This window comes from Artemia sp. Qi Xiang Cuo, chromosome 4 (genome assembly GCF_049724085.1).
Source record: "Artemia sp. Qi Xiang Cuo chromosome 4, ASM4972408v1, whole genome shotgun sequence".
Classification (NCBI taxonomy): domain Eukaryota; kingdom Metazoa; phylum Arthropoda; class Branchiopoda; order Anostraca; family Artemiidae; genus Artemia; species Artemia sp. Qi Xiang Cuo.
In genome coordinates, this window is record NC_142797.1 from 89787261 (window position 1) to 89810314 (window position 23054).

The following is a 23054-nucleotide window of genomic DNA, read 5'->3' on the forward strand; positions in this document are numbered from 1 at the left end:
ATAACAACAGGCTACTCTTTTTATTCATCTTAGTATTGAAGCAATTTTTTACCTTCTGCACATGACCTGATTGATCTAAACTTTTGCATGTATTTTGGCTTCTGATGACAATACTGGAAGGAATTATGATACAAAATTACTATTCAGTCATTTTATTGAACTAAGCAAGAACAAAATTTACATAAAGTTTTAAATCACGCCGAGTTTTCTCTGATTGCCTGAATGCAGGTACGGGATGATTATTGGTTTAGAAGTCGTGGTCTTTTCTTACTCTTTATATGCATGAACTAAGGCAACGTGATAGGCGCCTTCATAAAATTTCTGAATAAGCTATGTAAGTGCATATTCCATCCCAACCTTAATTTTCAATATATCAGTAACAAATGACAAAGGAACGACACTAGACTTCATAGTCCAAACTGGCTATGCTGACTTCAGTTTCATGGCACTTCGCTAAGAAGTGCAATATGTGGCTGAGACCCAACCATGCTTTGCTTTCGCAACTCTTTTCGGCTTACTGTCCTTCAATTTCTCCAGACACCTAGGCAGAGCTGCGTATGCTTTCAAATTCTCGAATTTTGACCCTGTGTGAAACCAAATAATCGTCGACACCAGGATTCGAACCCCAGCCCTGTTAGAAATAGGATCGCAAGTCCAGAGCGCTAACCACTCGGCTAGTGGCACATACCAGTAGTGGCTTGCTGATAATTTACAACTCTAAAGGCTCTGAAGCTTTAGTATGGAAGCAGAAGATCTTACCAGATTAACCGTAAAAGCAAAACTAAGCAAAAAAAGAAAAAATCATCAATGTCTTCTCTACATACCTGTAAATGGGCTGCTTGAATTTGTTGTAGCTCGAGAACATGACAATAACTCCAAAACTAATGCCAAGTGAAAAGAAACATTGAGTCACTGCCGCATACCAAACTTTGGCTTCCAAAATTTTGTCCCATTGAGGTGTAATATAGAACATTATTCCTTCATAAGCTCCAGGTAGAGTAACACCTCGGACTAGGAGTGTCAGAAGAACGACGTAGGGGAACAGTGCAGTAAAGTACGCAGCTTTGCCGAATGAAGATACACCCTATAAAGAGAGTTCACAGAGAATCAAAAAATCCGTGATAATGTACTGTAAATAAGGAGTGACACTGCCGAGTAGTAACCGAAACTCTAAAAACCAGAATTTTCATAGCAATCGATACATCAAAAGACTATAATGTTACCCATTAAAAGTTATGAGCCTGAAAAAAATTGCCCGATTTTCATAAAGAAGTGAAATACCCCAAAAAAGTAAATGCTCTTAGGAAAAATCACAGCGTCAGAAACGGCATATCCTATTGCCCTAGTATAGAAGTTTGAAGCTCCTATCTACAAAAACATAGAACAATTTATTTTATGCCATAAGAAAGACCATGAATGAGTGTTTGTTTCTTTGTTTGTTTTTATTTTCCACAAGAATAATCCGAACTAATGGTCCTAGAATATAGGGAGAGGGGTCATTAAATGGAAATCAGAAATTCAAGTGCGCTTTTCAAGTAAAAAAAAATAGGAGGCCAATAGCCCCTCTCCTACGCCCCCTTTCCCCCACGACACCTGATGAAAATTTTAAGATATATATTTGATTCAACATAGCTTAAAGGTCCTATATTTACGCATTTGCATAAGACAGCCCCCCCCCCCCGTAGTCCTTTGTGAAAGGGCTGTAAGTTATACAATTTCCCCATTGTTCATGTAAAGTACTTGTTATTGAGAAATATAAGGCCTGCGGTAGAATTTACAAGGGGAGAATCTTCCGTGAAAAGACAACTTTTCAGGGAAATTTTACCAGGGGGGCTAAGCAGATTTCCTAGCAATATTTGGAAAACGAACAAAAATTATATTAAAAAACATGTTTTTTTCAACTGAGAGTTAGAAAAAAAACACTAAAACTTAAAACGAATGAAAATTATTCCGTGTTTGAGTGGGGCTGCCCCTTCCTCCATCCGCACTCTTTACAGCTAAAGTTGGACTTTTTCCACAATTCTTTAAAAGTGACTAATGACTCACAAGGGTGGTTGAATTTTAATGAGAACTGTTGTTAAAGAACTTTAAGACTTTAGCGTAAATAGGTTGAGGAAGGGGCTAATCAAGTTATCGGCTCTTGCTATTTAAAGTTATTAAAATCCTCTTGACGCCATCAACTCAATATGGAACCTAATGAGGTTGGACTTTGCTTTGAGAAATTGCAAACGAAATCTTGATATGGTCAATATGTTTTTTACTCAGTGTATGTTTTTTACTCTTGGTTCGAGTCTTTTTTTCTGTCAGCTGAACATCTGTAATTTTAATACCTTACAACATAACTGCTTTACAATTCAGTTTTGCTGTTTAACAACATAACTGATTAACAATTCAGTTTTGCTGTTTAATAGCATAACTGCTTGACAATTCAATTTTGCTGTTTAATAGCATAACTGCAAAACAATTCAGTTTTGCTGTTTAATAGCATAACTGAGCTATTTACTGTATTTTTCATTCTAGTATGACCTGAATATTAATGTTTACATAAGAATCCTAATAACACCAATATGTCTTTCGAATGATCAAAGTCGATAGTTTATTTTCTTCTATTTGAGAAACGTCAACATTGCGTGGGTAAATGTTGTAGGAATAATACCATTATTTGAGGGAAGTCCTACCTCACTTAGAAATAACTCAAAATAATAAAATAAACAAAATATGTACATAAATATAAAATATTAAAATATAAGAATAAGTTATTCTTTAACGACTATACTCTGCCGTCAAGTTTTTCCTGACATTATTCAAAAAATGTCGCCAACTTCTTCTTGAAGAAAGTCCAGAGTAGGAAATAATTTTAAGTCCAGAGCAGAAAAAGACAAGACCATTTTATAAATGATTAAATAGATAAAATATAACTATAAGAGTTACACGATTTAAATATCCTAATTATAAATATTTACTATTTGCATTTTGTTTAGATGTTAAACGAATTATGTATATAACCGAAATTTTCGTTCATAGGTAATCCAGTTAATGATATTTAAAGATTTTTCTTAAAAAGAACGATACGGTAAATTATATTTTACCATTTCAATCACATATTTACCATTATGAAAAATCTAGGCTGGATTGTAGTTTCTTGGTCGCTCTTGTTTATTTCTATATCCTGCTTTGGGAATTTCTTTTGCGAATTCTGATTAAATTATTTTATTTTTCCGATTTTGTTCAATTTTTATTTTTATTTTCTGCAAGTGTTTTTTGAAGAACAAATTGAGGATCAGATACAGTATATTTTGATTAGGTGTAAATAAAAGTGAACCTGTTGGGTTGGTAGACAGGTTTTGGATGTGTCGTGAAAATAATGCAAAATCTTCACTTAATTTCATAGTGTAAGCAGTTGACTTGTATGATATCCACGTGGCTGTTTTGTTTTTAATGGTTAAAAAAAAACTAGAGCGGAGTCATCTATTTTTATAAAGTTTTTTTTTGAAAATATTTATTTAAAAGAGGTACCAATAGTTATTTATAGCTTGTATAACTTCAATCTCGATCAGACATGACAAACAAATAGAACGAAATAGAAATAGATATGAATTTATGCAAGTTATAACAGATAGCAAGGGGGTTTGTAGTACCTCTAAAAGTGAATCCGACCAAATTTATGCGTCAATAGTTGTATTGTTTCTGCAGTACATACGCGGCTCCTGCCATGCTGGGAAGGAAAGCTGGTTCTTCCGAGCCAATTGCCTCAGCTGTTGCAGAGGCATGCGTTGACAATAAAAATCTTGCCACCAAAACTGGCAAAATTTTTAGAAAATGTAGTCAAATGCGTGAACTATATGCAAAAATGTTTTGTCAAACCGCATCTTCAGGTATTGTGTAAGGAATCTTGACCTGAGTTTGAGGTACTTATGTACCATTTTATCTTTGGTGGTCATTCTGAGACCAAGGGCTGAATCGCGTTTTTCCACGCGTGTTAAATTAGCCCCGTAATTACAAGAGCAACAACATTGTCGTAGGGATTGCTTCCAAAATTCTAAATTTATTCTCATTTTGGCCTAACCCACGGCTAAGCTAACGGATTCAGCCAGGGGTGTCACTTCTACCACAATAAATAGAACTGTAACAACAAAATTTCCTCTGATAGATGACTGTGAGTAAGAACGAAAATGCATCTGGAATCATAGACATTTCTGAAAAAATAAAATTGATGCACGTAACTGCCACTAACTTAAGTAAGCATGAAAAATCTTGAGACACGTACTTCCCTACAAGTGTCATTTATTAGTATGGGTGAGATTTGCGTTTATGTTTAGTGCTGAGACAGGAGATGCCAATGATGATTACTTCGATCTCATCATTGAAATATAGCGGAGCCAGATTCACCAGAAACTCTTCAGAGTAAAAACACTCTCAACGTTTTGGTGTAGACATGATGACCTCCCTGTTATTATTATGAAGGCTCTGAAGTACACAATACCGTTTATTACAACGCATCTTTGCGAGAAATCCTTTTCGAGGATGTTAAAAACAAAGAAAAGGAACAAACTTTGTCACGAGAATGGCAGTAGTGGAAGCCTCATAATTACCGAAGGGAGTCCAAATAGGGAAGACAATTGGATTAGTGCCAGAACAACACCTCTATAATCTGAAATTAGATCTAAAAACAGTCTATGACGATAATGGGACTCCAAATAAGGACTCACTATGAATATTTTCTACCAAAGTGTTTGGGATGCAATATGACAGAAATTCTATTTTTAATAATCTTTCCTTTAGATTCAAGTGCATAATTAAGGTATACATCTGTAATAATGTATGAGTTCTATTTTAATTATTGAACAATAACCGGTTAAAACTATGGATAATCTCTACAATGTTGTAAACCAATTATGCAATGTAATTTTATTTTTATATAAGTAAATACGGTAATCTATTAAGATATAAATGAAGCATGGCATATATTAAATACATAACGTAGGCTAGATAGCTTTTTCCCTATTAAACCCCTTCCTCCCCCCCAAAAAAAACAAACAAACAGTGTAACCTAGGTACATTTTTTCTCTGATCATATGAATTTGCTGGGCCTAGGTTAGCGTAGCTAACAATGAAAATGATTGTTGATGCAAAATTTAATTCCAAATATAGTCAAATTCTATAAGGATTTTCTAGTTTTGTTGAAAAATAACTGATTTGGCCTAAAGAAAACTGTGAATAGAATCTAGAGCCTAAAATAACTTAATTCTAAGTTATTCTACATGTTTTGAGTGTGTTATAAAGCTTTTATATTTACATATCCCTTGTTTCTAGAGCTTATAACATTTTGAAGGCTATATGATGGGTCTGTACCCTACCTATCTATCTAAATTTGAAAATTTGTCCCCATTAATTCTGGGTTTTGGCCATCTCTGATTTTCATTGGCCCTGGTTTTTAAAAACATAATTTCTATAATATCCCCAGGATTTTATGCTACATTATGGCTTTTTGGTGCCACCTGTTCTATAAGCTTTTCTGAAGGAAACACTGTAGTTATGCATTATATATAACACACAAAAGAAGTCAAGTTTGGTTAATGCTAATGAAATGTTATAAGATGAAAATATAATAGTTTAGAAACAAATTTGGGCTATATATTTACACATTAGGAGAAATGGGGGGTAAACATAGCATTTATTAAATACATAACTTAACCTAGGCATCTTTTTCTCTACTACCCCCCTCCCAAAAAAAACTTAACCTAGGTACCTTTTTCCCTCTTAACACCCCCCTCCCAAAAGCAGGTATTTAATATATAGTGCTTTCTGGATGACCTGCTTTTTGGGGACCTCTCAGTGAAGTGTTTTATTCTTTTTTATCTATAATTAAATACTATTTACCTTTATTCTAAGTTATTTTCCTTAACTATATCATTTATACGTTTGTTTCTAAAACTAATACTATTTCATTCAAGGTTGTTTTTTTCTTGCTAGCCTCATATTAGAGGTCCATTAAACCGTAAAATAAGGATGACATTTAAACTGTCGCACACACATTGTGAAATTGTGCCAGATTCCATCCAAATTAATACGAACACGCACTATATAGGCTCCATTAAAGTTGTCAATATTTACGTGTAGGAGGATTACTTAATTATATATCAAATTGAAACTTTTGGGAATATAAAGAGCATTGTTGGGAGAGAGAAGGTAGGGGTTGACAGTGAAGTATTAGTATTTTGTTTTTTTAGTGCACAAATGTTTTTAAATATTATGAAAATATATAGTTCGATAATAATCCATTTTTGACTCTTTATAAAAAAGAATCAATAGACACACTGAAAATAATAATTCTATTATCATTGTATGTAAAAATGGATGAATTATAGCCTTGTCCAGTACCAAGTCTAGGACTATGTGATCTCGTTTCGGATATTATTATAATTGCGCCGCCGACAGGTTTTTGTGATAATCAACTCATTCAATCGCCATCTGTCGACAATTAAATTGAATGGTACAGTAATTTTTTAAAGGAATGGTACAGTAACCGACGGATAACTTTTTAAAACAATATTTTAGTGATACTAGAAATTAGTTTTGCCCAAACAGATGTATTTGTAGATGAAGGTATATCAGAGGACGATTATAGCTGGGTAGATCAGAGAGTCCTAACACTTCTAGAATTTGAGATAATTTTACCAGTGAGTTAAATTGGAAATCCCCCCCCACAGATTTAATGATCATAACCCCAATTCAGCCGAGTATAGTTGAAGAAGAAACTAAATTTGCTTGGGCCGATTCTCGGGGAAATTTCACTCGGTACTCCAACCCTATTGTTAAGGTTGAATAGAGTGGGGGAGGTGATGGGGATATGCAAATCTCTCCAACATTGCCGTAATTTTATTTAACAAACTCTATCTTGCATACAATAGATGTTTATACAGCCATATTTGGGGATCCATTTAATTCGCTAATGGCGGGCGATATTATAATAGATACAATAAATATTCTCCATACATATGTGGACAAGATTCTAGCTCTTCTTGAACAGCCAATTCGGGTTTGAGGAGGATAGGACCGCATAAAAGTCTCAATGACACTCAAAAACATTTTTAAATGAAAATGCCAGTGAAATCTATTATCATTTTCTGCAAACTGAATTGTTAGCCCTTCACCCGCGTTTCGAAAATTATGAGGGTGTATATATAGAATGGATAAACAGTTTTGTCAAAAAACTAGAAAATTATAATCAGAAGGGTGGTGGGTCAGTGGTTTTATTTACTGAAAATTTAAATGTAAATGTCTGTAAATTTCAAAAAGATTTCATTTTAAGAGGTTGGCATAGGGTGAAGGTGCAGTTTTAAAATATAATCCAGATTTAGAAAGCTGTCAGGGTGTGCAACGAATCTGTTTCGAGACAGGGTAACAGTCTTTTATGTACGCATTGCTTATAGTGGTATTCAAACCCTTGAGAGAGAATGCCTCTAAGAGAAAGTTGGACAATTGGGCAGCTAATGGGAAACAGGGATAACATTTCCCCAATGTAGATTTCAATTGCTGAAATATCCTATAACGCTCAAAGGAATAGATATTTTTGAACGGGCTAAGAAGCATTTAATGATTGGTGTCACAGTGCTGCAATATGAAACAAGATTTAAGAAGGGTTAGCGCAGTAATAAAAAAGGGTTAATATTTAAAGTAAGGGCTCCGTCAATTGAATTAGTGAAGCACTGGGTTTGTTTTTTTTACATACCACCTGCGAAACCTGATTCAGTTCGATATTTTAATCCAATTATAGATATTAGTAGGGTTCTGGGGGAGGGAAAGAAGGGTTGTGGGGTATGTTACTATTGCCCAAAATGCTCGTCTGAATTTCGTAGCAATTTTAAATCTAAAGAATCACTTGAAACACTGTAAATGTCATGGTTATCAATCTGTGGAACGGTCAGTATTGATAGAGCAAATTTACGGTTTATAAATTTTCAGAATACACTATTTCAAAGTGATAAAATCAATTTGGACTGTGAGGCTAAACTCACAGATATGAAGGACCCATAAAATTCAAATCGTATTAAAAAATATCAAGCTATTGCACTGTCTTATGCCCACACTCATAGGTACTCTACTAATACTATTCGACTGATAGATGTAGTTGAGACATTGGAAGGGGAAGATTGCTTGGCCACAGCATTGACTTAACTAATCATCACCGTGAATAAGGCAATCTCCCGGTTGCGGCACACAAATAATCCTATGATTCTATCGCCAGAGGACCAGTTGGCTATTTAAAATAAAAATTATTTTGGGTCTGTAAGGAGAAATTTGAAGATTGATGGAAAGGGGAAGGGTAAGGGGTTAAAGAGAAAGGGGCTAAAGGGAATGTCCGCGACCATGATCATTAATAGCAAGACATATCATCAGGGGGGAGTAACTTTCGTGGAGTGGCCCATGAATCGTGCAATGTAAACGTAAGTAAACAGTACTTTATACAGGTTATTATTCACTCTTACGATTATGATTTGAAATTAATTTTACATGCATTGAAGCACATGCACAAAGATGGAGTTGTAGATGGGGCATGGATAGATGACTCTTTTTCCTATAATATTATGCCCAAATCATCTGAAAAGTTGCTTCTCTTAGAATTCAAATGAAAAACATTAGATAATAGACATACTTGATCGAATAAAATCTTTTTTAGACTCCTATGGTTTCTTCCCAAAATCTCTTAACCAAATAATTCAAATACAGAAAAGTTACAGTTTTGATCGTTTTCCACTCCTAAAACAGCGGTTTCCCGATGATAAAGTGTATGATTATTTACTTGTAAAGGCATATATGCATATGATTACGACAACTCCAGCTCAAGGCTAAGTGAAGAGAAGCTTCTGCCCATGGAAGTATTATATAATTCACTTACTGACAGTCAATGCACAACGTCGACTATGAATTTTCCAAGAGGATTTGGGCCAAGGGAGGGTGTAAAATGGATGGTGTTATTGTAAAATATACATGACCAGTGATGTGTTAACTCTTTTGGACATTGTCTGCAAGAACACAGATAAAATCTATTTGGAATTTGGCTTGGATTTAGGTTATTGCTTTGCAACGCCTCACTTGGTGATGAATTTAATTCTAAAAATCAGTAGAGAAGAAATAGGCCTGATAGCCGATGTGGATCAGCACGTATTTGTAGAAAGATCTATGAGGAGAGGGTGTGTTTTTCACAGGGACCGCGTCAAAAAAACTGATCCAACTGGGCAGAAATCTGTCGACGGTGTAAGTCCAATGCTGTTTTTCTAGATATGAATTCTCTATACCAATGGGCAATGTCTCACTACTGCTTACCGTGTGATAATTACAGATAGCTTGAAAATCCTTGTGCCACATATTTCCCCGACATTTACACTGTCAAGCAGAATGGCCTACAATGATGGTTCTTAGAAATTGACGGTCAAATAGCAATGGAGTTCCATTATTCAGCACAAGATTATGTTTTCCCGTGCATAAATAGACCTGTGACCAAGCACTCTTTGAGCCCATACAATATGTCTTTGGTCGAAGATGTGGGTATGTATTGGACCCTTTTCAAGCAAAAGCTAATTACCGACTTGGATCCAAAACAGAATATAGTTGTACATCATGTGCTATTGTGATGGATGGTAGCCAATGGTTTCAGGGTCAAAAATATATACAAAACCCTGCAATTCAATCAAACCCTATTTAAAACGTTTATTGACACCTTTGTTGGTAAAAGTTCACATTCAAAAAGCAAAATTCAAAAAGAAATTTATAAGCTAATTTTGAAAGCGTATGAAATCGGGCTCGTTGTGACGTTGTAGCAATCCCCAAGGAATATGCTCGAATCGTTACCAACCCAAACTTCACAATATTCACTGTCATAAACTCGATTCTTCTACAAAGAAAAAAAGAAATGTTGTTCCAAATAAAAATATTAGAGGTAGCGATTCGATACTAGAAATTTCCAAGAAACTCAAATTGTCATTCTTTTTTAATGTGTGTATGGTACAATGGCCAAGGGAGGGGGAGCTCAAGTTTATTAGGGAGACTCTGATTCACTCCTATTGAAAGTTAAAACTAAGAATTTATTGGAAAAATTGGAAAATGGAGGGTACATTAGCTCTCAGATAGATTTTACAAATTGGGATGAGTCCCTCTATCCTGAGTTAGTGAAATGCCAGGCCCCAAATCAATTGACGATGTTGAAGTCAGAGACGGGGAGTGATTTAATATCCAAAGGGTTTTTTCACTTGGTTTCATTTTGACAAATAAACTTTTCCTTTTTGTTCAAACATTTTTATTGACTTTAACACCATTCAATATGAAAAAAAATCAAAAAAAAATATTGTTTGCAAAAGCGACCGGTTTGATAACATTCATACCAATCCTTCTTACCAATTTAAATAAAAACAACGGTGCTGCCAAAAAAGTAATACAGGAAGATAGAATAATGTAAAAAAAAACAAATAAACAAAATATATTCATATGGTTAAGAATCTGAAATCTGGCACTGGAATCTATAAATCATAACTGAACTTAACTAGTCGATAAATACAAAGTATTTTTTTTAAATGAAGATGTAAAAAGAAGATATTTTGGTACAAGTAAAAGGTCTTGAGTTGCAAAATAAGTCATCTTGAACAAATGTTATTAAAAGTCAGCATAACAAGGCCTTACCTGTGTCTCGGAAAGAAGTCAGAAAATCCCTTAGGGATTTTGGTATTGAAAATGGGAATTTCAAGGAATTTTCCCCCAGTCTTTTAGGGATTTGAAAAAAATTGAAGTGGAAACACTGAGCTGACGCCGCAATTCGTGCCAAAAGTTACCAAAACTAAAAAATATAACAACATAATATACGGCTTATTTTTAAGCTGATTTCAAATATATAAAGCTCATTATGTTTAATATTACACATTAATCGCAACATGTCTAAACAAATCACCCAGTTTTCATGAAATGAGGCAAACACCTCCAAAGTAGCGAGTAATCACAATGATAATCAAACCATCCGATCCAGCATATTAAAGAACCTCGCTGTTGAGGTTTCGAGCTCCTTTCTAGAAAAAATGTGGTATTTTACATTTTATACAGAATGAAAATCCTTAATGTGTGTTGATTATCTTTTTTCTTAAAGAACTAATTTTGACAGCCATACTGACCAAATCAAACTTCAAATTGAATTTTTAGTCGACTATAGCTCAAAGTACGCTTCTATTATTCAGTAGTTCCATTTTAACGTAAAAAAACCCTGAAAAGCATAGATGTCAAGCTTATCAGATATGAGCTTATCAGATTTTGAAATCCTTTGACTTTGAGAGCTTTTCCCGATAAAAGCAAGTTCGAGAATTGAGATTTTTTATTCCAATTCCTTGACCTCTTAAATGACCGAAAGTGTTCAGCTTCTTGAATGCCAGCTGGGATATCAGTTTAAGTAGCCAGATCTAAATACCTAATTCCCAAACTGCAATTGGGGTGTCTCGGTAATCAACAACCAAATTATCCGCCTCCCTAATCGCATACCTGAGGGCGAACAATTTACGCGAAAAAACAGCAGCTTGATAATTTCGAATCTGACCAATATTAAGCGCTCGTAATTTCTTAAAAACGACACGGTATCGTTCACATTTTCTACATAATTACTGAGAAGACGCACTGTTTTATTTTGAAGAATCTGCACTCTTTTAAAATTTGCATAAAAATTAATAGATCAAAGAACGCAACCATAAGAAATATAAGGCGCAATAATAGTACGTTACAGTAATAGAAGAACTGATAATGGTAAAATATGCTTTGAGCGAGGAAGTATTCCCAGACTTCTAGCATCTTTAGTTGCAACAAGATTACTATGAGACCTCCAAGATACATTACAATCAAGCTGGCAGCCCCAACAGGACAGTTGCATAAATTAAAATAAAAAGGAATTAAAGTTGTTTTGTGAAAAAGATTTCAAAACTGTCTTTCTTTTCACCAAGTAAACCTCGGTCCCTTGTACCTTTAATTTATATTGTGATTCAATCACAAAAAATTACTTGAGCAATATCAAATTAATATGAAAGCTGCTTGAAGAATTGTTAGTTGTAGATAGAAAGTTAAATTTTTTTGTAAAACTTTTGATATTATGGCGAGTGGAGCTCTAAGAACAACATGTTGAGATTGTACTCTGAAAAGAACAAAACTCCTTGGACCTGTTTGAAGCTTAATTTAAGATGATGCTAAGATATTTTTGTGGGATATTTTATAGTAAGATTGAAATCTCATTTGTTTTGGTGCATTGAAGCCACAATCATTATAATCGTTTATCGTGTTTGTAACAGTAGCCGCCAATTGAGGGAAGAGTGGATCACAGCAAACATACATGTTATGGTTATCGAAGCGAACTTGTGATTTTCTTCAATTATGTATGGTGGAAATCTGAAAACCTCTAGCAAAGGGCATTTAACTATAATTATTATAGTGACCTAATCTTACAATCAGCCACCGTTTTCAAGGGCTTTGAAGCTAATTTTTTAATTTCTCGTAAATTTGTTTTGGTTTTTACTTTTGAATTGGATTTTCATAGATTATAGCTCCCATTCCTGTATCGGTTTTAAATGGGCATTGCATTACTTGGAAAATATATTTAAAAACGAGTGCTTTGTTTTCAGGTACTAAAAGTGGTGGTCAACTCTTTATTAGATGGCAGCTGGTGTTCCGAACATGATACCAGGTAATTATATTAATGGAATTAGTGGTATGTTCGAAGTTAACCTTCCTGTGGTAGGAAGTGAATTTAGTGGCGGGTTATGTTTGGAAACAGGAATTAAGCAAGGCTGTGGCCTATTATAATATTTTGACTGACTTAGTCAAATGAAACACAACAAAAGCTATGGAGGAGCATGGTAACAATGTAAACCAATGGAATAGAATTTCTCTTGTAGATTGACAAATGAAATGACTTGACTATCCTAAATAAAATTTAGTAAAATAAGGGAAACTGGTGAGGTTTTGAGAGTTCAGGATACAAGAATATGTTTTAAATTTAATTAAGAAAACTATCTATTGGGGGGGGGGGGTTTATTACCTGAGTAGCAATAGTAATATCTTAGCTAACTTGTCTATTATAAAACACTATTTGTATGCCAGAAAATATGATAAGTCTAAGGGATATATGCTGGAGATTGTCTGTTCAGAAATTGCACTGTTGTTGATAGAAGAACATTCCTCAGGTGGAAAACTATGTTGTGACCAAGATTGGCTCAAGATTTAACAAAGCACCCATTCAGGTTGGAGGTCCCAGGGACTTCTTGCTGTCCAGTTCTAAGCACTTGGTGTAGACTTAAAAAGATATGCTAGTTTCCGTCCTGCACTGGTTCTGGGACCATCGCTTTTCCTGAGTTCATAGTAATTTCAATGATTTAATGAAAATGAAATTTGCAGCTTGGAATGTTACAACATGTTAAAAAATAACTATTGTATCGACATTTTGACAGCCGAATTTAGATACCTCAAACTGAACCTCATAGAAGCTGCAGAAACTAGAATCCCGGGGGTAGGAAACATGAAATTGGGTGATATAGGATTTATTTACTAGGACAGGAAGCTTTGGTTACATAGACAGGGATTAGTGGTCAAAATGAATAAGGAAGCTTCTAACTCTGATTTAGGTTGGTAAGATATTAATAACAGGATGTTAGTTGCTCATGTTAGAATAGTAATTGCATAGAATGTTAGAATACTAATTGCTCATTTCATGACTAAAAATGACAGAGTATCAGTCATAGTAGTATATGCCCCTGTAGAAGGAAGTGATGGAGATAGTAGTGACTCAGATGGATTTTACTTAAAACTTGAAGTGATATGATATTGTGCTTGTGCCTACGCTTGTGTTGATGCTTGCTTACCTTGTTTGTCTTTGCTGCCCTTGCTTGTGCTTTTGCTTTGTTATTTTGTAGGTGCATGGGTCTAAATAAATCTTAAATTGAGAAACACTACATGGTGTCAGAAGTGGGATCACCAGACTGACCACACAGAAGCACTCCTCAAAACCAGCCACGGGCGTTGAGCAGCCAACAATAAACTGGGATGCCGCATGTCTTAGTGATAAATGGAAGAGGCTTGAAAAGCATGCTAAGGTCATGTTCAGCAGCCCACTGTCAGGGAAGCCAGAGAGGTCCATGTGCGCCTACCTTTTGATATAAACAGGAGACAAGGAACGAGAAATCTTTGATAAATTCACAGTAATTGTTGATGACTCCAACAAGATTAAGGTCTATCTGACCAAGTTTCGTGAATATGCAGCACCAAAAACAAACAGCCTTTTTGCAAGATTTTTGTTCCACAGGAGAGATCAAACGAATCTAGAGACTCTTGAAAACTTTATTACAGAACTCAAAAGGCTAGTTAGATCATGTGGGCATGATAAACCCGATGAAATGGTACGAAACCGTATAATTTGTGGAATACGAGATACCCGTATAAGAGAACGGCTGCTGATAGAGGGAGACTCTCTTACATTGCAAACAGTAGAACAGAAATGCAGACTCTACGAAAAGACCCAGGCACAATTGAAAACTTTTGATGGAAAAGAGGCCACCATAAACAATGAAGTAGACCTACTGCATAGGAGTGCACGCCATTCTTTGGAAAGAAACAAACAGGACCATAGATATTCAGGCCCTCGGAAATCCTGAGTCTGCTATTTCTCTGATAGGGAGTTCACGCCAAACGATTTGTGCCCAGCAAAAGGGAAGACTTGTGTCAAGTGCAAAAAGCCAAACCATTTTGCACGTGTTTGCAAAAGCTTTAAAGGCGTTAATGCTGTCGCAGATGAAACATCAGTTATTCCGGATGCGAGGAGACAGAAAATGGAATCTTCCTGCATGCAACTGTGATGACTGACAGTAGGGATGAAGCTTTTGTCACGCTTAGTATCAACAATCAGACTCCAGTTCGTTTTAAAGTAGATACTGGTGCACAAGCTAACATTCTTTCTGCTAAGTACTCTGACTTACTTAAACCCAAACCAGACATCATGCCATCAACATAGAAACTGACTAGCTACTGTGGTTCTGAAATTCCAGTGAGAGGAACCTGCCAAGTCAAATGTACTTACCTTTCATCAGAGCCAGAAAAGTTGCCTTTATATGTGTCGAAGCCGACGTGCCAGAGCATGCCAAAGGTGTATCCACCAAGAAAAGTGCCTGCACCTCTCAAAGATAAGCTGAAACCAGAGCTAGGCAGAATGGAGGAACAAGGTATAATAGAGAAGGTAACCACACCCACGGAATGGATAAATGCCATGATCGCCGTTGAAAAATGAATGGGAGCTTAAGAATCTGCATCGATCCAGTGGACCTGAACAAATCCATCAAGTGCCCATTCTACCCCAAAACTACTCTCGAAGAAATAACCACAAAATTAAATGGAGCAAAATACTTCAGCAAGCTGGACGCAAGATCTGGCTACTGGTCACTTGTCTTGGATCATGAATCGTCTTTTATGACAACCTTCAATACTATTCATGGTAGATCCCGCTTCAAACGCATGTCTTTCGGGATAGTTTTAGCACAAAACGAGTTCCAAAGGAAAATTGAAGAAGCCATTGAAGGGTTAGACGGGTTTGCAGTCATCGTCGATGACGTACTGGTGTGCAGCTCAACTATAGAAGAGCATGACAGGTGACTCTCCTCCGTACTGGAAAGAGCAAGAGCCAAAGGGATAAAATTCAATCGAGAGAAGGGCACCTTCTGTGTACGATGTGTGTCCTACTTCGGACATATTATGACCTCAAGCGGAATGCAACCCGATCCACAAAAACTGCGTGCAATCAATGACATGCAAAGACCAAACAACAAAGAGGAATTGGCAACTTTGCTAGGAATGTGTAACATCTTGGCTAAATACATCCATAATCTTTCCTCACAAACAAGGACTTGCAAGACCTTCTAAAGCAGAAGAAATTTATCTGGAAAGAGAAACATAGCGAAGTCTAAAATGCAGTTAAGAAGTCAACGGTATCACACCTGAGTTTCTTCAACCCAACTTGCAAATCGCTAGATCTTACCGTTGACGCTTCTTCACATGGCCTTGGAGCATACATCTCGTCGGAAGGAAATATTATTGCTTATGCATCCAGGTCATTGAACACAACTGACCAGAAATACTCAGAACTCGAGATGGAGTTGTATACCATTGTTTTTGGTTGTTAGATATTTCCACCATTATCTATGGCAGGACTATGGACCTATATATAAGTATCACTATGGACCACCGTCCGCTGGAGGCCTTACTGTCAAAGCCTCTTCAGAACGCACCACCAAGATTTCAGAGAATTATGCTACAAATTCAACCATAAGATCTTACCTTTACTTACTGACCTGGAAAAGATATACCCATAGCAGTTGCGTTATCAAGATTACATCTTGCTGACACTGATGAGAGCTTGCATAGGGAGCTGGAAATCTATGTTTATCAAGTTATTAGATTTCTACCTGTCAGCGACAGAAAACTCGCGGAAATATCACGAAAAACGCAGGAAGACCCTCAGCTGGCTAAACTGTCTTGCATCATAAGCAAAGGATGGCCAAGCAGCCGCAAGCTCTCCAGTACAGATCTTTTGCCATACTGGACGGTCCAGAAGGAGCTTACCCTTCAGAATGACATTATATTCAGGGGTGAGAGAATAGTAATCCCTGAGAAACTTAGGTCCGACACACTAAAACAACTGCATGCGTCTCACCTAAGGATTGAAAAATCCAGGCAGCGAGCAAGAATGCTTGTCTATTGGCCAAGTCTGAGTGCAGACATCGAAAGAATAATAATCCAAACATGTTTTGCATGTCAGAAGTTTAGTCTGAACAATCAGAAGGAAACCCTTATCCTGACTAAGATACCGCTATTGCCATGGCAGTATGTCGCATCAGTTCTATTCAGCTGGAAGGGCAAAACTTACCATGTTTTGGTTGATTATCATAGTAGGTTTTTTTAGGTAGACAGACTCAAAGATATGACATCAGGTGAAGTCATTGCAAAGTTCAAATCACACTTTGCATGGTATCCCCTATTCATTGATGATAGACAATGGAAGCCAGTATACCTCCTCTGAGATCCAAAAATTCACATCTGACGTAGGGATCAAACATGTCAAATCCAGCCCAAACTTTCCACAATCCAAGGGAATTGCCGAAAAAACCGTCCAGACATGTGAAAAGATTCTCACAAAGTCTACTGAAGAAAACGATGACCCTTAACTGGCTTTACTTGAATATAGAAATACGCCAGTAGATGGGTTTTCCTCACCCTCTTAGCTGTTAATGAGCCGCCAGTTGCGGTCCATTGTCCCATGTGTTCCATATCACCTGCAAAAGAAGGTAGTTCCAGCCAAAGAATTCAAACGATGTCGCACAGAAGCACAGACACGGAAAAAAACGAGCTATGATCAACATGCCAAAACCTTAAAGTCAGTAAAACCTGGCGACACCGTCCTGAATCAAAAGCAACCCAACGGGGTCTGGGACACTGCCTTTGTAATAGCAATGGCTGATAGCCCAAGATCTTACCGCCTTTTGCAAAGAGAAGGCAAAGAACTGAGAAGAAACAGGAAAAATATACATGAGTCTTCTCTCCTGGATCAGCCTACCCAGAGCAGCGATGATACGCCAGAGACAATGTGGGATACCCGCATGGGGAATGCCACTGGGACCAGCATCGATTCTGAACCTTACGCCAGACCAGATAACATAACTGATCACCACAGCGGAGAAAATGCTGGTGCTGATAGTGCTGGGGCAGGTAATACCACCACTACGCTGAATCAACTACGCTGGAAATCAACTACGCTGAACAAAATGGCTATCTCAAAATTTTGATTGGATGTATTTGGGGGAATGATGGGCGTGGGGGGGTGGGGGGCTAGTTGCCATCCAAAAACTTTTGACTATTAAAAAGGGCACTAGCCATTTTCAATTTCCAATCGAATGAACCCTTTTTGAAGTTTCTACGACGACGCGTTCAGAAAAAAAACCTATAGGCCCCCAGGGCACAACTTAAAACCCTTGCCCTGAGGGCTGTGGGTGAGTGTCCTCCTCAAAAACACAATTTCTATCTGGAAATCCACAAAACTGAACAAAATGGCTATCTAAAAATTTTGATTGGATGTGTTTGAGGAAAAGGTGGGCGAGAGAAGAGGCTAGTTGCCTCAAATCACTTTCGACTATTAATAAGAGAACTAGACCTTTGAATTTCCAATCAAATGAGCCCTTTTTCAAGTTTCTACGATAAAGATTTCAATAAATCTTGTATGCCCCCAGGGCATAACTTATAACAATTGCTCTGAAGACTGTGAGGGGAGTGTCCTGATCAAAGGTATAATTTCCTGAACTTTAACTGCATCGAACAAAATGGCTATTTCAAAATTTTGATTGGATGTGTTTGGGGAAGTGGTGGGCGAGAAAGGGGTGTTAGTTGCCTTTCAATTACTTTCGACTATTAAAAAGGGCATAAGCCATTTCAATTTCTAATCGAATGAGCGCTTTTTGAAGTTTCTACGACAACGCTTTCTATAAAAACTGTCTATGCCCCAGGGCATAACTTACAATTCTTGTCCTGAGGGTTCTGAGGGGGTTGTCATCCTCAAAGACCTAATTTCCAGAACTTTAAACAACGTTGAACATAATGGCTTTTTCAAAATTTTGATTGAATTTGTTTGGGGGAAAGGTGGGTGTGGGAGGGGGGTTAGTTACCGTCAATCACTTTCAACTATTAAAAAGGGCACTAGCCATTTGAACTTCCATTCGAATGAGCCTGTTTTGAAGTTTCTACAACAACGCCTTCTGTAAAAACCTTATATGCTCCCAGGCCATAACTTAAAACCCTTGCCCCGAGGGTTTTTGGGGAGTCTCTTCCTCAAAAAGATATTTTCTATTTGTAAATCAACTACGCTGAATAAAATGACTATCTCAAAATTTTGATTAGATGTGTTTGGGGGAATGATGGGCGTGGGGGGGTTAGTTGCCCTCCAATCACTTTCGACTATTAAAAAGGGTACTAGCCCTTTGAATTTCTAATCGAATGAGCCTGTTTTGAAGTTTCTACGGCAACGCCTTCTATAAAAACCTTGTATTCCACCAGGGCATAACTTAAAACCCTTGCCCTGAGGGTTGTGGGGGAGTGTCCTCCTCAAAAACATATTTTCTATGTGGAAATCAACTACGCTGAACAAAATGGCTATCTCAAAATTTTGATTGGATGTATTTGGGGGAATGATGGACGTGTGGGGGGGGGGCTTGTTGCCCTCCAATCACTTTTGACTATTAAAAAGGGTAATATCCTTTTGAATTTCCAATCGAATGAGCCTTTTTTAAAGTTTCTACAACAATGCCTTCTATAAAAACCTTATATGCCCCCAGGGCATAACTTAAAACCCTTGCCCTGAGGGTTGTAGGGGAGTGTCCTTCTTAAAAACATATTTTCTATCTGGAAATCAACTACACTGAACAAAATGGCTATCTCAAAATTTTGATTGGATGTGTTTTGGGGGAATGAAGGGCTTGGGGGGGGGGGTGCTGGTTGCCCTCCAATCACTTTCGATTATTAAAAAAGACACTAGCCACTCTAATTTCCAATCAAATGAGCCCCTTTTGAAGTTTCTGAAACGACTCCTTCGATAGAAAGTGCCCGGGTATGGAGAAAAAATAAAAAAACAAAAAAAACAATACATTGTACCCATATTGTTCATTACTATGATCCTACAACCCGTTCCACACGCCCTAGTAGTATGCTATTAATTATTACGGCATGACATTACCCCCTACTTTTTTCTTCCTTGGTGATTAAAGATCATGAAGAAGGTTTTACGGTGATTCCACCGATGCTGCCATCTACATAGCCAAAGTCATAGATGGCTTTTTTAACTACAGTTATAAATGGTTTAGCTGCTAAATTTTTTTAAATTGTTTAGCTTCTAAATTCTAAATTAGAAGCTAAATTTTTTAGCTTCTAAGCTGTTTTTTCCATTAATTTTATGAAATTTGTGTTTGATGTAGGAGTATAATGTCAGACCCATTATTTCCCATAGTAAAAGAACAACAAATTACTCGACTGAGCCAACAAGCCCTTGACAATATTATGTTGTTAAAAATACATTCTAGTTAATCAATGTGTTGTTTCTGGAACGCTGGCCAATTGATGTTGAGCGTCACATTGTCGAAACAAATTATTTGCACAAAATCGATTTCTCAATTAGATTTTTGGTGAGGGTTATCAGTGATATGTCTCCGGGCACCTTTTTTGGCATCATTCCAAAAAATGTATACCATGATAATTTGATATACTTTCTGGACAGACATATTCTTTTGATTGCTAATTAAACTTTTATTGATATCCAAATGTTATAATAACCCCCCCCCCTCAATTTTTGACCCCCCAAATAAACATTTTTTTGAGTATATATTTTTTTTTTTAGGGGGAGGACTTGGATTTAATTGTTTCACTTTCATTTTTTGAACTGAAATTTTTTAAACTTTTTCCATGTCAGTTTAGGTTATTAATCCTTCTTGTATCCTTTAAAAGAACTTCACGTGGTTTGAGAGACTCACTTCCCTGATTCCATGTGTTTTTTCTTAACTTGGCGCTCTTAAAAAACGACATTTTTCATTAAATAAATGATTCTTGTATCCTTTAAAAGAGCTATACAGGGTCTTAGAGACTCACTTCGTTGATTCCATTTGTTTTATTTTCTTTACTTGGCATTCCTTAAAAAACGAAGATTTTTTGTTTAAATAAATAATTCTTGTATCCTTTAAAAGAGCTTTATGGGGTTTGAGAGACTGCTCCCTGATTTCAAGTGCTTTTGTTTCTTTTTTACTTGGCATCCATTAAAAAACGAAGATTTAAAAAAAATTATTCTTCTATCCTTTAAAAAAACTTTACGGGGTTTTAGATAATCTGCTCTCTGATTACATGTGTTGTTTTCTTTTCTTGGCGATCATCAAAAGAAAAATATTGTTTTTTAAATAAATAATTCTTTTATTGGTTTAAAAAGCTTTACTGAGATTGAGAGACTCTATTCCCTGATGCCATGTGTGTTTCTGTCATTGAATGGCATTCACTAAAAAAACAAAAGATTTTCTGTTAAATAAATAAATCTTGTATCCTCTAAAAAAAACTTTAAAAGATTTTAAGGACTCTGTTCCCTGATTCAGTGTGGGTGTTTTTTTTATTTGGTGTTCAATGAAAAAATGAAGATTTTTCACTTAAATAAATAATTCTCGTATCCTTCAAAAGAGCTTTTTGAGGTTTGAGAGACTCTGTTTCCTGAATCTTTGTGTTTTCTTACTCGGCGTTTATTAAAATACAAATTATTTTGCTAAATAAAAAATTTTTGCATCCTTTAAAAGAGCCTTACGAAACTTTGGAGATTCTATTCCCCAATTGTATGTCGGCTTTTTCTTTAGATGGTGTTCATTAAGAAAACGTAGATTTTCTGTTAAATAAATAATTCTTGTATCCTTTAAAAGAGCTTTACGAGGTTTGAGAGACTCCGTTTCCTGAATCCTTGTGTTTTTTTTACTCGGCGTTTATTAAAATACAAATTATTTTGCTAAATAAATAATTTTCGTATCCTTTAAAAGAGCCTTACGAAACTTTGGAGATTCCATTCCCCAATTGTATGTCGGCTTTTTCTTTAGTTGGTGATCATTATGAAAACTTAGATTTTCTCGGCGTTTATTAAAATACAATTTATTTTGCTAAATAAATAATTTTGTATCCTTTAAAAGAGCCTTACGAAACTTTGGAGATTCCATTCCCAAATTGTATGTCGGCTTTTTCTTTAGTTGGTGATCATTATGAAAACTTAGATTTTCTCGGCGTTTATTAAAATACAATTTATTTTGCTAAATAAATAATTTTGTATCCTTTAAAAGAGCCTTACGAAACTTTGGAGATTCCATTCCCAAATTGTATGTCGGCTTTTTCTTTAGTTGGTGTTCATTAAGAAAACGTAGATTTTCTGTTAAATAAATAATTTTTGTATGCTTTAAAAGAGCTTTACGGAATTTGAGAGACTCTGTTTCCTGAATCCTTATGTTTTTTTACTCGGCGTTTATTAAAATACAAATTATTTTGCTAAATAAACAATTTGTGTATCCTTTAAAAAAGACTTACGAAACTTTGGAGATTCTATTCCCCAATTGTATGTCGGCTTTTTCTTTAGTTGGTGTTCATTAAGAAAACGTAGATTTTCTGTTAAATAAATAATTCTTGTATCCTTTAAAAGAGTTTTACAGGATTTGAGAGACTCTGTTTGCTGAATCCTTGTGTTTTTTTACTCGGCGTTTATTAAAATACAATTTATATTGCTAAATAAATAATTTTTGTATCCTTTAAAAGAGCCTTACGAAACTTTGGAGATTCTATTCCCCAATTGTATGTCGGCTTTTTCTTTAGTTGGTGTTCCTTAAGAAAACGTAGATTTTCTGTTAAATAAATATTTTTTGTATCCTTTAAAAGAGCTTTGCAGAATTTTAGAGACTCTGTTTCCTGAATCCTTATGTTTTTTTTACTCGGCATTTATTAAAATACAAATTATTTTGCTAAATAAATAATTTTTGTATCCTTTAAAAAAGCCTTATGAAACTTGGGAGATTCTATTCCCCAATTGTATGTCGACTTTTTTTTTTAGTTGGTGATCAATATGAAAACGTAGATTTTCTGTTAAATAAATAATTCTTGTATCCTTTAAAAGAGCTTTACAGGGTTTGAGAGTCTCTGTTTGCTGAATCCTTGTGTTTTTTTACTCGGCGTTTATTAAAATACAATTTATATTGCTAAATAAATAATTTTTGTATCCTTTAAAAGAGCCTTACGAAACTTTGGAGATTCTATTCCCCAATTGTATGTCGGCTTTTTCTTTAGTTGGTGTTCATTAATAAAACGTAGATTTTCTGTTAATTTAATAACTCTTGTATCCTTTAGAAGAGCTTTAAGGGGTTTGAGAGACTCTGTTTCCTGAATCCTTGTATTTGTTTTTACTCGGCGTTTATTAAAATACAAATTATTTTGCTAAATAAATAATT

The 23054-nt window shown here is 35.8% G+C and overlaps 1 protein-coding gene across 1 annotated transcript in view; it reads right to left on the reverse strand.

Annotated features, from left to right (window-relative positions):
• The window catches only part of LOC148953613 (sodium-dependent nutrient amino acid transporter 1-like), a 163884-nt gene that overhangs the window by 42710 nt on the left and 98120 nt on the right, over nt 1-23054 (reverse strand). Inside the window, exon 6 of the mRNA XM_089088034.1 lies at nt 825-1084. Coding sequence (XP_088944160.1) covers nt 825-1084 — 260 coding nt within the window. The remainder of the gene's footprint in view (nt 1-824; nt 1085-23054) is intronic.